The following is a 17,144-nucleotide window of genomic DNA, read 5'->3' on the forward strand; positions in this document are numbered from 1 at the left end:
TTAAACACCAAGTTTATTTATTAAAGTCATCTAACTCTGTAAGCCCAGCTAAGTCACATTAGCTTGCTGTGAGGGCAACATTTGACTGTGATTGCTGGCAAGCCTAATCACTGACCTCTCTTAAGTATAATGAGGTGACTAATTGGACTGACAACTCTTGTTTTTATTATAAGACGTGCCTTACATTTATTCAGTAAAGTCAGTGAAAAGTGCTGACTTAAACTTCAACAGACAGGAATGATCAGGAAGCAGCATCGCAAACAAACAAACAAAAACAGATCTGTCTTTCATTTTATATCTCTCTTGTGTGTTAATAAACTCTTTGCTTGAGCCTCATGATGTAAATGTGTTTGTACAGTTAGTAAAATATCTCATGAACCATTGGAAGGATTTTAATAAAACTATCAGTCGGTTCACATAAACAAATGTTTACATGTTGAATTCAGCCCAGTTTGAGATGGTCACCACCACCAGCTGATCTTAGAAACACTAAAAAGGCAATAAGTCAACCAGTTTACAGACATTGAGCTAAGATTTGGTGTGGTGGAAGCTGGGAGTAATCCCCAACACATTCTTCAAGGTTTACACATCGTGCAAGATCTTTCTCCAAAAGTTTTGTCTCAATCCCGTCTGTCTGTTAGCAAAGTATTTAATAAAACTATGAAACTCTCAGAGAGTAATCACTGAACACACATCAATAATTGATCAAATTTTAGACTTACCCCTATTCTAAGGATTGCTAGGCCTTTAAGTGTTATTTGTTTAATTCCACTGTTAACTTGAGTGTATTTTATGTAAGTAGCATAGTAATTAATTAGTAGTATTAGTATTCATTCAGTTGCAGTTGTTAGTTTTAAGAGATTTTTCGCAACATAATGTTTATAATAAATTTATATACAAATAAAAAACAACCATTTAATGTCTTGATTCATGTGCCATCTTTAATTTATCTCATAGTACCTTCAGTCAAGTCTAGTGATGTGCTGATTTGTAATGTATGATCAATGTCTAATCTGATTTTTGTAATTTTATATTTTGCTTTTGAAAGAAGCAGTTGAAGTCTAACCTTTTTTTTCTTGCACTGCAGAAAGCATTTGTCATTTGCTTTGTCAAACTCAGTTATTCTTCACCTAAAACCTGCATTATGTTTCATCAGTACTGCCCAGAGAGAAGTATTAGTCAGCTCCCAGGCCGAGCTTTTACAGAAAGGTCAGGAAATTTGTTTCTTCCTCAAGTATATTTTCTTTTTCTGTGGGTTTCTGAGGAACAGTGAGTCCTGGAGTTAAAGCCGGGCCTCAGCCTCCACTCCATCATGGCAGACATCTCAATCTGTTTCCACTGTTAGCCTTTTTTTATCCACATTTACAGCAACACAGGTTTTCAATACTGATCAGTCACTGCTTCCTTCCCCTTCATTCATCACCACCTTCTTCTTGTTTTTTTTCTTCTTCATTCTTCTTCCTGTTACCTGTTATAGTGACCAGGCTTTCCTCTGTCCTTACCTTCTTCCTCTGGTAATACCTCTTCCTCTTATGGAGAAGAAGAGTCCATCCGTCTCTCCCTAGATGTTTTTTTTTTACTCCTCCTTCCCCTTCCACACTCCCTTTTCTTCTTTCCCCCTACCTTCATACCTTCATTTCATCATTTGTTGAAGGGCTGAGTGCTGCCGGATGTTAGTAATCTGCTGCTCTGATTGCACAGGACATGCATGAATGATACCCAACCGTATTCCCAAGATCCTGTAGCTTCGAGTCATGACTTTAATCATTATTAATGGAAGATGATGAATACCTGGGACCAGTTGAGCATTTAATGAATTGCTTCCTGATGGGATGACACTGACTTTGGAATGAAATGTATTTGTTGTTTTTCCGTGTGGCACCCACCAGGTTTGGTTTATTCTTCGACCGAGAAGCTGATTGCTGTATTGGTAATATTTTCTTTTAAAATTGTTTTGCCTTAAGGTGGCATCTCACTGAGCTGTGGCTGTTGAGAGACTAACCGGTTAAAAAAATGAAAATAAAAAATGAAAATAATTGGGAAAAAATTACATGTATTTCCAACTGCAGTCTCATTGAACTCTGAGGTTTTGTAACCAAGTTACCATCAAGCCATATGGTAACCGGTTTTTGAAAATCTCCCCATTTTTGTGTGCACTGCTTGAAAAGTGTGTTCCTGGTCCTGCCCACTACGGCTCATTTTGTACCCACTTTGGCAGCCACACCCAAGTTTCTGATTTATTTTACTGAAACGAAGACAGGAACATTTAGACCAGTATTATTTTCATCAACATATTTTTTAGACCTGAACATGTTTTCTGTCAGAGGAGAGCTCCTGTGAAGGTGTCAAAGCACAGCTCTACTTCTCTTCAAATAATCTGGAGACACCTGTGGCAAAAATTCAGATGGGCTTGAGATGAGATGGTGACGACTTGGAGACTATTTTGAGAGAGAAATTGTTGCACAAATTCTTTTAACTTGTTATGAAACTTGCATTTATGAGGAAGGCTACCTCATAAATGCTGTTTGGCAAGTGAGATACTAGCATACAGCCCTTTTTCTTTATGCTCTGCCAAAAGTCGGATAGTGTTGTTGTAAAACTAAAAATTATTCAGGTTTGTCAAAGGTTTTACAAAGCACAAAATACTTCATTCCATCAAGGCACCCACTTAGTTGAAACAACTATTTTACTATGAAGTTAGCAGTGGGTTGCTTTAGTTTGTATTTTTTTACACATGAAGTGTGACCTACAGTAAATACTGTCAGGGACCAAGCAGTACAACATGGAGGACACAGGTGTTTAATTTAAAAATCAAGTTTCTATTTACCCAAACAGTATGAAAAATACTTAACAAAACCAACACTTAAACAGTCACGTCAATAAAAGACGTCAACTCAATGCACTAGATTCAAATCCTCAAACAGACATGAAAGAAACTGACTGACTGAAATGCCTCATAAAGGGACTTAAATACTGCTTTAGCTAAACCAGATAGACACACGCGAGGAAAACAACATGGCTGCCACATACCAACTAATACAAAACAATGAAATAAACCCCAGAAGACCCCTCTGGCATGAAGCATGTGGTTCAGTCAGCAGCACTTCAGGAACCTCAGCCCTTAGCCATGCCTTTTCCCAGCCAGGAAGGAGAAGCCAAACAAAAGACAGACGTATTACTACAACAGAAAAGTGAATTTTGTCCTTCCAGCGTTGAGATGTGGGCACTCCATATAAACATTGTGAGGTGTGATGGAAAACTAATGCAGAGCCAATATATTGGATAATGAATAATATGTTTAAAGTAGTGTCTACAAAGTAAACTAAAGGGAAACAAAGTTGTGATGAGGTGTGGATCTTACCACCACAAATACATAAACAGTCCTGCTTGTTTTATAAACTCTTGTGGTAAGTGTTAAAGATAGGTTGATCTGAGGATGCATGGAGAACAGAAACAAAATAAAGCAACCATATCCGTGCCTGTGGCTCCAGCATCAAATAATTACTTACTGTTGTGTACTTTACCTCAGATGAACATCGTGTTATTTACCAGTTTGCTTTCCCATCAAACTCTTCTGCTTATTGATTAAAAGTTCAAAATATGGCATTGCGTAACATTTACCCAGTTTATAACCTTTCTCCAGCCCCATCAGCCTCATCTGCAGCCATTTTCTTTTCCACCTCAGCCTTTTTATTCCTTTCTTTCTGTCCTCTAAGTGTTCTGGTGTTATGAAAGCTTTTGTTCTGTTTATTTTATAAAACTAAGTTTATTAAAGTTTATTTGAGCTCTTTTTCTCTCTCTCATGTCCATATCATAAACATAAATGAGTAACTTATTTTTCTTGTTTTTGTGTTTTCTTAGTGCCCTGGAGTAAATCGAGGTTCAGATTTGTTCCCACCCCTTGCAGCATGCACACACAACTGTAAATACTTGTGCAAGCAGAAAGTTCAGTTCCATTTCAGACTTTGTAAACCATGTGAACATATTTGCAAACAAACATGAATTTGGGTGTTTTGCAATATTTCATTTTTTTTTTTCCTGAACTGAATGTTTAGCTGTTTGTTGATCATTTGTCCTAAGATTGTTTGTCTTCATAATGTTTCAAAACAACTTCTGAGAATGTTTTACTTTTCTATTTCGATGTTAATGAAACTTACTTTATGCTCTGCTGAAAAATGCATTACCTGTTTTTTTAATAATCTTTGGTTCTGTTTTTAGAAACTCCAGGGCAACAGAGTTTGTAAAAACAGAAACTGCACGCAGTCTGATTATATAGAAACAAAAAATACCATTCCAGTAAAGAGCTGAGAGCCCTGGGCTGGTCAATGTGTCTAAAAAGATGTTAACCATGCGGTGACATGAGGTTGTTTATATCTGGTAGGATTGAATCAAGAGTAAACAGTACTAAGTACAGATATAAACACACTCAGGATGGGCTGAGGTAATGATCAGATCTAATAATTCAAACTGCATTCATGGTTGACACCTGTGGCTGCATCTTTTTACGACATGACTACAAATGCAGCCTGGACCACACTGTCAAATGTTTCTCCATGCGAGCTGCAGCTTGAATGTTTCCTTGCTTGTCTGGTTTTGTTAAAAGGAGAAAAGAGGAAAAAACAAACACTGGATGTAAGATTTACAGAAAACCTGCTTCGGTGCTCATTTCAGCTGCAACAGGAGCAAACAGCTGTACGCACAGCTACAGAGCTCCACGTTGGTCTTGTCAATCAGTACTTGAATAAAATGTAAATGTACTATATGGAGGCTGGCAATGAACAAATTTGCTCCTGAAAATTGAATGTTCTCAAGTCACAGAGCAGAAGTAAATCCACAGTAACAGGAAGTACTTCGATGCTGCACATTTCTCAGAGCTAACTGCACACAGACAATGTACAAGCAGTAATGGAAACATTTTAAATTTGCATTAGGAACTGGATGTTCATTCTTCTTTTATTTATTGTTTTGTGATTGCTGCCTCTGATAAACCCTGAGTTCTGTTGGTTTGTTTAGAGAACTGGTAACTAAACTCTGATCACAGATGGTGCCTGGAGACATGCAACACTTTAGGAAGCCATTTTAACTATATCAGCCAGGGTACATGTTTTCTTTAAGTCTAATCACTTTTACATGTGTTTGTATCTAAATCTAACTGGTCACTATCAGAACCCCATCATGTACTTTTTGACCGAGCACTGAGTCGTTTAAAGGGGACTTAAAATTTAAAGCAAATGGAGGAAATACTGGATCAAAAACAGAAACAAACACTGGCCTCCTGGACTGTCAGGTTTAATAATATGTATAAACTTCTCCTACTTCTAGGTTTTCACCAGTTCAAACTGCATAACAGTTCATTAACAATTTTTATGAGATATGGGAAACTATATTATATTGTGTATTTTTTCTGTATCTATAAGGTTGATTGATAACTAACTTGTCCCGAGGTGTGAGTGAGGGTGTGACTGGTTGTTTGTCTCGTTTGTCTCTATGTGTCCCTGTCATGGACTTGTGACCTGTCCATGGTGTCTCATTGTATTTAATTGCTCTACTTTTCTACAACATTAAAGAGAAAAGTGTGTGCATGTGGTGGTGGTGGTGGGGGGATTCAACAAAATACAATGTTGCTGTACATCTTAACAGCTACACTCCAAAAAATTCACCTGTCAAATGATTTATTATTAATTGCTGATGAGTAGTTGAAAACAGTTATAATTTTGGCCATTATTGTAAAGCACTGCCCACCCTTACTTTGCTGCAAGAGATGTCCTATTTTTACAGCAGTCAGCTGCTCTAATGGATTTACCACAAAGAATGTCATACAAAATACACACAACAACAAACTGAATTCATTGCATTTAAGTTTAATTGATTCATTGCACATTTACTCAAGTGCTGAGTCATACCTAATGTAAAGCTTTAGAAAATACAATCGGAGTCATCTCTGATGTGATTGTGGGTGCAACCATGTAGATTATTCAAAAAATAAATAAAATACATTTGATGACATATACTACTCTTTGGAGTAGTCTTCCTTGATAGATCTGTAAAGTAAACACCAGAAACCAGACAGCATAACAACTGGTCAATGTTAAAGATTTATATCATTCATTCATATTTAGGTAGTGTAACTTTTACTACATAGTACATGTACTTTTCCCATTGTCTGTGTAAACACCATTGTAACTGTTTCACCATGTTTTATATCTGTGGATTGTGACATACTGTTCTACTCTTGGGAGGAGAACATGAATTACTTCGTATCAGTTGGCACCTGAATAATCAGTAACACATTTCTTGAGCTGCAGTATTGTTTGTGCATGCTCCGCATCACACAATCATGTTCCCCCATTCCCCCTTTTAGAAACAGCTTGATAGGTTTACAATACATTTTTAGAAATTAAAAAAATAGTTTGGATCATCAACTGTATACAATACAAAAACAATGTGCTTTTCCCCATAGTGTTTAGTGCTGAGTTCAATATTCCCTTTTCCAAAGTTTCAGTGAACACATCACCCTTTTTTTCACTGAGGCAGGTTTTAACCGCTGGATATGTCAGGGAGGTCTCTCTCCATGAAACTTTCTATGTCTGTACCTGCCATTCTTTTCCTTGGCCATGTTGATACAGGCATTGTGCTTGTTATTTTGCAGGTGGTTCCAGTACTTGATGAGTTCATTAGGTTGGAACTGATGGGATGTGATCAGGTGGCTGTACTTACAACTAGAGTAAGAGACACGCCAGTGGTTAAAGAGGAACTCATTGGGAGGGGGAGCTGGGTCAATGCGCAGCTTTGCCAGGCAGATTCCCACATAAACATCCTCAAGGTAGAGCCTGCGTATGCTGAGTGAGGCCTGATAAATCAACTTTGCCATGTCCCCTGAGAACACATACCCTGTGCCTGAGCAGAATATTGGGTAGCGCTCACTTGGATAAAGCTCCGGTGGCATGTACCACTTGTTGTCCTTGTTTCGGTTTGGTGCATAGCCCCTCATTAAGTAGCCAGTAAAGTACCTCTGTTTAGGTGGCATTTCAGGTTTTAGCAGCTTTTGTATAAGATACTCTGTATTGACAAACATGTCACTGTCTGTTTTCATCACATAAGAGACATGTGGGCAATAGGTGGCCACCCAGTTCATACCCATCAGGGTTTTGATGGTCAGGTTGTAGTACGTGTCCTGATAGTCCTGTTGGATGATATCATGGTAAACACGGCTCTCTTCTTCTATGCTACTTTGAACAAAGGTATCTGAATTCTTGGGTGTGCCAAGAAGAAAAAGTCGAACAAACTTCAAGCTCATCGCTATACTCTCATTTCCCCATGTCTGGCGGATTGCATTGCGTGCGTCAGCTTGTCCAGGTTCCACAGCAACGAGGAGGACAAGGAAGGGTGTGGTGTCCCTGCACTTGAAAGGCTCATTCAGGATGTAGCGGTATGGCTGAGGACTAAGCTTCTCTCCAACATCCATCTCCTTCTGTAAACTGTTGTTAGTGCTCATGGAGTCCCACAGCCCCATCACACCCATCTTGGCACCTCCTCCCGCTTCACGTCCCACTCCTGGCTCTCCTGCTGCCCCCTCTGCCTGTTGAGTGCTCAGGTTGAGCAGAGGCTTTGGCGGTACATACCCTGTCTCCCTCCACAGGCTCCTCAGGGAGCTGTTCTGATTGGCCTCTCCCTTAGGACTACGGAAACCCCTGATGGTGTAGGCCAGTGGGTTGTCACGAGGCCCACTGCGCCCTGACAGCCAGTCCTGGTGGCTGAAAACTAAGAAGAAGGTAAAGAGCAGAGCCAAGGAGAGTAGTCCAGCCACATGGGTTCGAAAGAGCGAACGCTTGATGTTCCAGGTCATCTTAATGGGACAGCAGTGCCGCCGTCTCCACTGCATGGTGAAGATCGGGGTTGCAAAAGGCTGCTGTGGCTCAAGAATAGACAGTCACATACAGTCACCTTAAACATGTGGTTGCCAATAAATCAGAGGGTTATCTGAGCTGGCACATGGGTTAGAGTAAGCCTCCAGGTGGAGTCAGGGAAACATCGGAGTCCCAAAGTGTAGATTGGAGCAGGGTTAAAAGGGCTCCTGGTGGAAAAAAAGAAGGCGGCTATTCTTCAGCCATGGGGGCGTCTACCTGGCTCTTCTTTGGCACTGGAGACAAATGAAAGGTCATGCTCAAAGTCTTGTCTTCTTCAGGTTAAAATAAGGGTCACGTCATCTGTGTCCGCTCCCTGTAATTTGAAGAGAGAGAGAAAAAGAAACTGAGAAAATACTCTGCGAATTGCTCCAAAAAGCCCTTTACATCATTTGGCACTGAGCCACATGTCGAATATTTGAGCTACAAAAGTTTTTTTTTAGTTTAAATTATCAAGAAACGTGAGCTTAACTTTTACCATTTTAAGTGTGGTTTGTTGTGACAGTAATTCTGAATTGTTTTGGCCAGGTGCAAAAGTCACAATTAGAGCCTTGTATGGAACCAGAGTCTAACACAGTTAAGGCCTTTTTTGGCAAGGCAATTTAACAGTTTAGAAGGGTAAATCTTAAATACAAATATGATAGAATACAGCAAGTATAAGGTTTTTAAAAAAGGAGACCCCCATCTATGTCTATAGATGTTATTTGGTGAAATAGGGTTAACAATAAAAGTGTAAATACAGTTCAAAGAATGTACAACTGATATCCCTATATTACCCAATAGGGGAAAAGTCCATTTATTTTATTGTCTCAAAGTCCTGCAGAGTAAAACAGTCTGAACAGTCAAAAATGTAAAATACTCTGCAAAGATATTGATGGAAACTTTGAACTAGCAACCAGGAGCTGGGTATGGTGGCTTCATTTTGCATGTGATTTCTCAGCATAATGCCTGGAGCTGAAGTATAAATTGCTGGTTTGCACAACGTGGTGCCAGCGAACACTGCTCTGAACCACATAGGCCAGCGAGTGTCATCAGCCCCCCACTGCACATCAACAACAAGGAGGAAATGCATCTGTCAAAATGAGTTTTCAGGGTCCAGCAGACAGTGGTGCTGAACCCTGAGCCAGCCTCTGGCAGTGACAGACATTGCCCGTCATTCACCTTCAGACTATCAGTGCTGCAGAATGTCTTATTGGGATCACCCAGGTTACTCAGTCTTCTAACACAAACATAAACAGAATGCAATGAGAAACAAGTACACAGATATGTACTAATGTGGATGAAAGGTAAAGTATTATGTATGGTGTTCACCAGGTTTGTCCTGTAAAATCAACACAAAAGGCAACCACACTCAGTAGGCACAGATACACAATTAAACTATGGTAAACAATCAGTCTGAACAAGCACATTTCTTGTGTTTTGCATGTAATTATATTTGCACATACTCAGCTTGTGCAAGCACAAAATATGAAGCCCATAAGTCTTTCCTTACAACAGTTGCACATCACACAAAGGATACATGCACACATCGCACATGCTTATTTCTGGAGTAGACACACACCTCATCATGGCTGTGCTAACATACGCACACAGAGAACACACAACATGCCAGCAGAAACTGGATCCTAGTGAATACTAATGTAGCAGTCAAATCCATCCGCGGCCTGTCTTGTGTATTGACTCACTTTTTAATCATTTGCAGAACTTGAACAACAGAGCATCATTCTGTGCAAATAGTATACACTGGCTTAGTGTGAGAAAGATTTCCCAAATTTCCAATTTTAATTTTCTGTTATGTTTGCTCATTCATCATGACAACTGACAAGGAACACGATAACCTTTTCAGGCGAGTGTGCTTACCCAGTGCAAGCAATTACAGGGGAATGAGAGAGGCCAGGGCAAGCTTTGTTTTAAAGGTTAACATACTTTACATCGAAGCACATCGAGTGCTTGAGAGATTTCTGCTGTCAACTAAATGAACATCTAGTTACACAAGCTCTGATGAAGAGGACACACGTGGAGGCACACACAGACATCAGTGCAAAAGCACAAAAGGAAACACACAAGAAATAGATGCCCACACACGCCGGTATCCACCCACCCACACACTGGCATGCAGGTGACCATGAATGGCTTTGTTTTTTTTTGCTTTCCACATAAATGCCAATTTCGCTGGAACGTCAGGCATTCATTTTTACTTTTAGCAGTACTATTTAATGTGCCAATGCCTCTCCTCATTAATTCATTTTCTTGCCTCCCATCAATGTCACTTCTATGCAAGCCAATTAGTTACACTAACACTAATTAAAGCCCTAGTGATTCTGCAGCGGTCAATAATCAGAATGAAGACTGGAGAAGTGGCATGCTGGTGACATATTAGGTATACATTGGTGCTGACTGCCACTAGATCAGCTTCAAGCCTAAAAAACAACAAAAAAAATGATGGGAGGTTACTTTCTTTGTTTCCACATCTACAGAAGAGATGTAACCATTTTTTCTTCAACGATGAGTGTGATGCATGCAAAACAAGCTCTGGCAATGCCAAGGAGGAAGTGGCCGTCATTCAGTAAAACCCTGGATTTTGTGATGCTAACACATTTCCTGAGAAAAGATCCAGCTCTCATTTGTGAGCCATTTAGAGTAGCTTGCTTGCTGAAGATGGAGGTTAAATTCTACTTTATTGAAACAGGCCTGACTGATTATATGGCTGGCTGAGGCTCCAGGTCTGTCTAATAATGCTGCCCAGAAGCAACAATCCTCACTGAACCACATAATGTATAATTTATTTTAATGCTGAGATAGTGTTACAGCACCTGGCCTTTATCAGAGTAACAAAAGCTCACAGTTCATAAGATTATAATGTAACATTACTCCACATCACAGACGTGGGGGAAGAGGAGCCACTTTTGTGATTGCAATCTGTTTTTTAAAGAAGAAAAGACAAATTAAAATAAATACATAAATCACTGTTACATCTGTTTTGTGGCTCAAAAGTAAATACAAAAAAAACATATTTTTAAATATATGATTCCTCCATTGGTTACCTGCTTTTTCAGCATATTAACAAGCAGTTCATTTCATTTTTCATCACGGACCAAAACTAAACCCAGTTTTATTGACGTTAAAGAGAACACGTGTCCAAGCTTCATTTCTGCTGCTGCTGCTTTTGAGGCTAAACAAAAACAACTTTTAAGGCACTTGTGTGGTTTTTTCTGTTTTTTGAGCTTGGTGTTTGTTTAAATAAAAGAACTGCAAGACATTAAGTCATTGGACAGGCCACTCCTTTCCTCTAATGGCTGAATTAATCTCCATACCTCCCTTCCTTGATCACATTTCTTATATTCCTCTGCACGGCCCCTCCCAAACAACCATCTGCTCTCAGGAAAAAGTCATTCAGGCTGGCCAAAAACATTTGTTTATGACCAAGAAGAGAGGTGAGGTTTCTCAGAAAACATCATTATCTTTTGTTTAATGTGTGAGCTGATTATCTAAAGAACTGATATCCCCAGTTAGTAAGTCACAAGAGAAATACAAAAACATTTACAGCCTTGGGTTAAGTATAGTCTCATAAAACCTTTTTTGAATATAGGAACATGTTTTTTTTTAATCAAACACAGACTTCTTGTCCTGTCAGCTTAAAGAGCTACCTGTTAAAAGAAAGAAAAGAAACAACCAGTGGAAAAGTTATCTTTTTACAATAATTCTTACATAATTAAAACTACTTATGTTGAGCTTGACTTACTCAGGTCAAAACCCACTGTTGTACTTTCAGCTGTTTGAGTTATATTACTCTTTATTTATTTATTTATTGATACACTGACACTTTTAGTTGGCCTTTTATTCAAAGCTGACCTTTAGTTTAGTTTATCTTAGCTTTTATTATATCTTAGTTTGGTTTTCCTCAGTTTATCTTTAGCATGACTTGTTTTAGATAAGTTTTACTCTGTGCTTGTGTGTTTAACTTTATATTGTTGTGTGTGTCATCATTATTTCATTTAGATTATCTTAGCTCATATTTTAGATGCGTTTAGTTTAGTTTAGCTTGTTAAATTGTTGTGTTTTCATGATGAAACTCTTTGAACCTTGTTGCTGCAAAGTGCTACATAAATAACTGACTTGATTTAGATTCAACTGCATGTAAATAAAACTTCTTAAACTAACCATTCAAATGTGTTTTAGACATTTTATTTAAAAGAAGAGTTCCTTATACTCTAATACACCACAAGTCTGCTGATTGTTGAGTTGGAACTATTTTAAATGTTTGTTGACGTCTGACTTTCCTGACAAGCCACACTGGGAACAAAGATAAAATGGTGAGAAGCTTTTTAATTTATTGTGCTTTTTGTTCTAATTAACTTTGAATAAACTCATGGATAAATAAATAATAACTGGACAAATAAAGCTTTGCTTATTTGCCATATTTTTACATTTGTGTTGCAACTTTTGTGGTTGACACATTTAGGTAACTTGTTTGTCAAATCTTGTTTCAGTTTTGTGTTGTTTTTATTAAATTCATTATTTTTATTTCCTTTTCTGTCATCACTTCTTTTCTAAAGGCTGTGCTGCAGTTTCCCTGTCAGTCAGTGAAGAACGTCCTCGCTGCAGCAGGTTTCATGAAGGAGACCATTTGGGTTTGTAGCCGTCTGATCTTCTGTCTTTGAGCAGACACACGTGACATTATGTGTGTGTGTGTAGGTGTGTGTGTGTGTGTAAATACATAAAAACATTTTTGTCTTTTAAAGGTTACTATTTAAACACTATACATATCAGATTTTGTTTTTATTGACATTTTTTGTCTTTTTGTTTCAAATTGTATTTTAGTTTACGACTGAAACTGTTTTGTGAAAACTTTAAACTATTTCTTTATCACAGTTTCATGTTTGTTTTAACTTGAATTTTTATAAGCATTTTTTATCCATGGATTTTTATTTTTAACTTACATTTTGGGCTAATAGACTTTCCTAACCATTTTACCACAACTTTTAACTCTCAACTCAAGTTTATAATTTTATAATATGTAAACATTTGTTTTATTTAAAGACTTCAACTCTTTGTACTTCGAGCTGCTTATCGGCAGAACGTTCCTCACAGAATTAATTTTAATGAAACTCTTGAAATCTATAACTGACTACGATTTGGAGTCAGTTTGAGGGACTTCTCCACTTTTTGTTCAAACGTATAGTCCTCCACTTTTAGTCCAGCTGTTTTGTGTCATTTTCATTGAAACTGTTTGGACACTCTTCTTCTTCTTTTCTGTAAATACCTGAGAGCTTCCATCACTAAATGACATTTTGACCCAATTCTTTTCCAGGCATTAGAATTAAACAATGACCTGGTTGAACGCCTTTCAGTGGTATGTTTATGCAACATTATTTTCAAATCAATGTTTCCAGTTTTCTCGATTAAACGATGAGTTCTTAAGGTTTAAATAACTCTGAATAAACCCTACATATTAAAATGTATTTTAAAGAGTCATTTTACTTTTTATTAATAATTATATGAAGTTTATGAGTATTTTGTTTGTCTGAGTGTTAATACTCCTCTGTGCGGAGCCGTCCAGCTTTCTGATTTTTAACAACAATGCAACAGGTAATGTTGTCCCATGATTTAATCATGTTTTCTTGTTCTGCAGGAGAGTTCCTGTGTCCACACACACACACACACACACACACACACACACACACACACACGTCTCAGAAATGGTTACGTAAAAGGAAACTAAGTCTCTCCTCCCTGTGTTGCACAAACAACAGACTTCTGTTAATATGTGTACTCATGTGGACGGATTATCCAGCCTGTGGATTTGAGTCAGACCAAAACTCAAAAATAAATAGTTGTGCTCAAATCTGTCATTTTTTCTTATATTCAAGCCCATTAAAATAAAAACAGTTGATTGGGGGGTTTTGTTGTTGTTGTTTTTTACCCTTTAATAATCTAAGTTGGTCAGATGTGGGACAGGCCACTTCAGCCCCCTCATTACACGACATGACTCCAGCTAATTCTTAAAGGGTCAGTTAACCCAAATAACACAATATTTGGGGAGGAAATTCTGCTTTATTTGTGCTGGTTTTACTGGATTGGTCTCTTTACAGAGAGGGAGTAGTTCTGTTTTCATAGAATAAATAAACTTTCTTGACATTCTATATCTTTTTGTTTTAATAATCAATTTAGGTTTGGTTATTTTCAAGCAAAATGCAAATTGGACATTTTAAAAGTTATCAAAAATAGTCAGAATTGATCTGCAAACATTTTAATGCTAAGCACTTCTAACATATAATCCCTGTCGGCTTTTCTATACAGGGGTGCAAAGAAAATAAGCTAGAGGGCCCACCTTTGTGTCCACAGAACCATAAACACGGAGATCCAGCTCAACATTTAGACTTGTTGGCTGGAAGAAAGGACTGAGCAGCCTCTTAAAACTGGACTCAGAAATACAAGAGACCTTTGGGAAATAAAGCTTTGGCAGATGTGAACCATTGTAGCTGCAGTAAATATTATATGACGGCAATTTTCTCCCACCCAGAAAGTGATCCCCAGCTCATCTAATTGTGATCTAACGCTCACAATGCTCCAACTCCAACAACATGTGTGTTCCACCATTTTTATAAAGCCTCCTGTTACACCAGAAACTGACCAAAGATGTCATTCCTCACATGGTGGCTTGGAGATTAAACTTTAAAAAGGTTTTTATGTACTCTGATGTTGAAGCTGGTCACTCTTTTGACTTGTTGTTTAAAGTTTGTTGCAGGGTTTAGTGAATATCTTTAAGAATAAAGAGTTTTAGGTGCCAAACAGCTCAGCAGGTTGACACAGTGAAGTGAATATAAAGCCTCCTACATTGATCTGGATCAATGTAAACTCCACAGCCTTCCCTCTTGGCAGGTATGTGGGGGCTTTTTAAACCTAAACGTGTGTAAATGAGTACATTAGGGGGGTATTTCACTAAGCTGTGACTGTCGGGAGACGAGCTGGTGACTCGATTGTGGGAAAATGCATCAGTTTTCAGCTGCAGACTCATTAAACTCTTAAAGTGACCACTGAGCCATGGGGCTGTGATTTCAGAAGCCAGTTTTTGAAAATCACAGCCTGTTTTTGTTTGCACAGCTTGTAAAACTATTATTGGTTTTGCACACTATTTTGTTGCCCACATTGGACCCACCTCAGCAGCCAGCTCGACTACACTTCTGACATGCAAATAGACAGATGTAGACCGTTTTTTCCATAAAATTCAAATGGGCTTGAAACAGGTTGGAGGTTAATGGGACTATTTTGAGAGAAAAGTTGTTGCACAACGGGGCTGTGCACCTCTGTGACTCATGCAAGACACTGGAGGCTGTTCGCAAACTGGTCGCAGCCCAATGAGATGTTCTGAACCTCGAACTGACAACTGCTTCTATCCTTAAAAGTCCAGAAAAAAAGGTGCTTTGAGAATAGAGTTTAGGCTGTCAACTTTCATTCATAATTTTGTCGAGGTCCGCCTGCCTGAGCCACCTGGAGATGGCCCTCCTCAGACACTGTAATATTTTAGAAAGCCATTAAGGATCCAGGAAGTATCTGATGAAGATGAGATCTATGATCCTGAGGAAAAAGGTAAGGCTAAATGGAGCGGCTGATTGATGGCTACATGGGTCCAAGGCAGCTGAGAAAGGTGGATGTAATGGAGTGGAGAGGAAGGCTAAATGAATAATGAGGATGTGGAGGACGGATGGGATGTGCAGTGCTGCGTACCTCCTCCACCTCACGGCTGCTGGGAGGCGCGGAGCCGGGTCCCTCCACCCGCCATCAGTCCTTCGGTCCTTCAGTCCTTCCGTCCTTCCGTCCTTCGGTCCTGCTCCTCTTCTCCACCCTTCCTCTCTAATTGCATTGACACCTTGGATGTGTGACGTCCCTGATCGTCCTCATCCCCTCCGGATCAAGTAACTTGCAGCTTTTCGGTTCTCCTCCAGGTCCGTTATATAACTTCAAATAGATGTATTCTCTTTATTTAATTTATTATTTATTTTTGCCGTACTTCGCTGCTTCACCGTCGTTTCCTGGTCTTGCTTCAAAGTTGATTTCCCCCTCTTGTGCACAGATGTTAGTCTTTTTCCGGGGAGGACTCCGCGCACTCTGCTGCAGGAGTGCGGCTGGACGCGCAATCACAAAAACATCAGCTCCCACCTCTCCCCGAGTCCGACCACTGACGGAAACATGTTTCCCGAGTCCTAGAGGGGGGGAAGGAAAGCAGAAAGTCATGTACCTTCAGCTCCGGGCTTCGCTGGGCCACTCCAGCCCTCGGGCGCTTTCCTTCCGCTCCGGAGCGACCCTCTGAGCCGAGGGAGGCAGCTGCTGGCCCGTGAAAGCTGTCCGTTGGACACCGCCACACTGACGGAGCTCCGCCACGTCACGGCATTCTTAGCGGAGCTTCCCACGTGACCCAGTTACTCGCCTGAGATGCGTTCAAGGGCTGTAGGTGAAGACAGTAGCGCTCCTTCCACACGAGCACGGCGTTGAGGCGCACATTAGTCAAACCTGATCTGGCACCACGCACTGGATGGTGACATTATGTTCCAAAACCGAGTTTGGCCAGCTCTTATCTTGATTTTTTTATTTTTTTAAGTGAGCTAAATCGGATTGGGGTGGTGTGTGTGTGTGTGTGTGTGTGTGTGTGTGTGTGTGTGTNGGGTGGGGTGGTGGGGGTGGTTAATAATCTTCATTTCTGTTCATTCTTCCTGTATTTGGGTGATTTCACTGCATTACCATCACCATGGATGTTTATAAGCAACATGATATGCTCTTATCCTATTGGTGATATTGTCTATATTGTATTTGATTACTTTTTGCTTTTTTATTATTTGTTTGCTTCTGTTTTATGTTTTCATTTCATCTGTGCAGCACTTTGGTTCCTGCTTGGTTTGTAAAGCGCTTTATAAATAAATTGGAATTTAATTAACATTTATTCATTTGTTCATTTGGTGATGCAGGCATGGTTAGGATGAGTATTGTATTTCAGCAAAGTAAAGTTGGAGAAAACACAACTGTTTTTTTGCACCATCACTTTGCAGTCCCACAGGAACCACACCCTGTGTCCGTTCTGAAATGCTGGTACACACTCAGTGTAAACAAAGCATTCAGCTGAATTTGATGAAAGCACCAGTCACGTGACTGACCTCCATTAGGCTGGCCTTAGTTGGTGTAGGTAAATAAATATGGTGTAGAATCTCAGAGAAGACCATTAGGTGAAAATGTAAGAGTGAATTT

At 39.3% G+C, this 17,144-nt stretch overlaps 1 protein-coding gene across 2 annotated transcripts; it reads right to left on the reverse strand.

Moving 5' to 3' along the window:
- Positions 1-5,841: 5,841 nt before the first annotated feature.
- b3galt2 (UDP-Gal:betaGlcNAc beta 1,3-galactosyltransferase, polypeptide 2) lies at positions 5,842-16,326 on the reverse strand. 2 transcript variants are annotated; one of them, XM_017429126.3, is made up of 2 exons: positions 16,144-16,326; positions 5,842-8,220 (listed from the first exon to the last, which is right to left on the reverse strand). In XM_017429126.3, the coding sequence occupies exon 2, from the start codon at positions 7,880-7,882 to the stop codon at positions 6,554-6,556; it is 1,329 nt and encodes a 442-aa protein (XP_017284615.1). In that variant the 5' UTR covers positions 7,883-8,220; positions 16,144-16,326; the 3' UTR covers positions 5,842-6,553. The 2 variants fall into 2 exon arrangements, with proteins under 2 accessions (XP_017284615.1, XP_017284614.1); XM_017429125.3 differs by having other exon boundaries at positions 15,633-16,326.
- Between the last annotated feature and the right edge of the window lie 818 nt (positions 16,327-17,144).

This window comes from Kryptolebias marmoratus, linkage group LG24, assembly GCF_001649575.2.
Source record: "Kryptolebias marmoratus isolate JLee-2015 linkage group LG24, ASM164957v2, whole genome shotgun sequence".
NCBI classification, from domain to species: Eukaryota; Metazoa; Chordata; class Actinopteri; order Cyprinodontiformes; family Rivulidae; genus Kryptolebias; species Kryptolebias marmoratus.

What these genes read in the sequence shown, in the direction of transcription:
- b3galt2 (XM_017429126.3), bottom strand. Translation starts at nt 7,882, where the DNA reads ATGCAGTGGAGACGGCGGCACTGCTGTCCCATTAAGATGACCTGGAAC.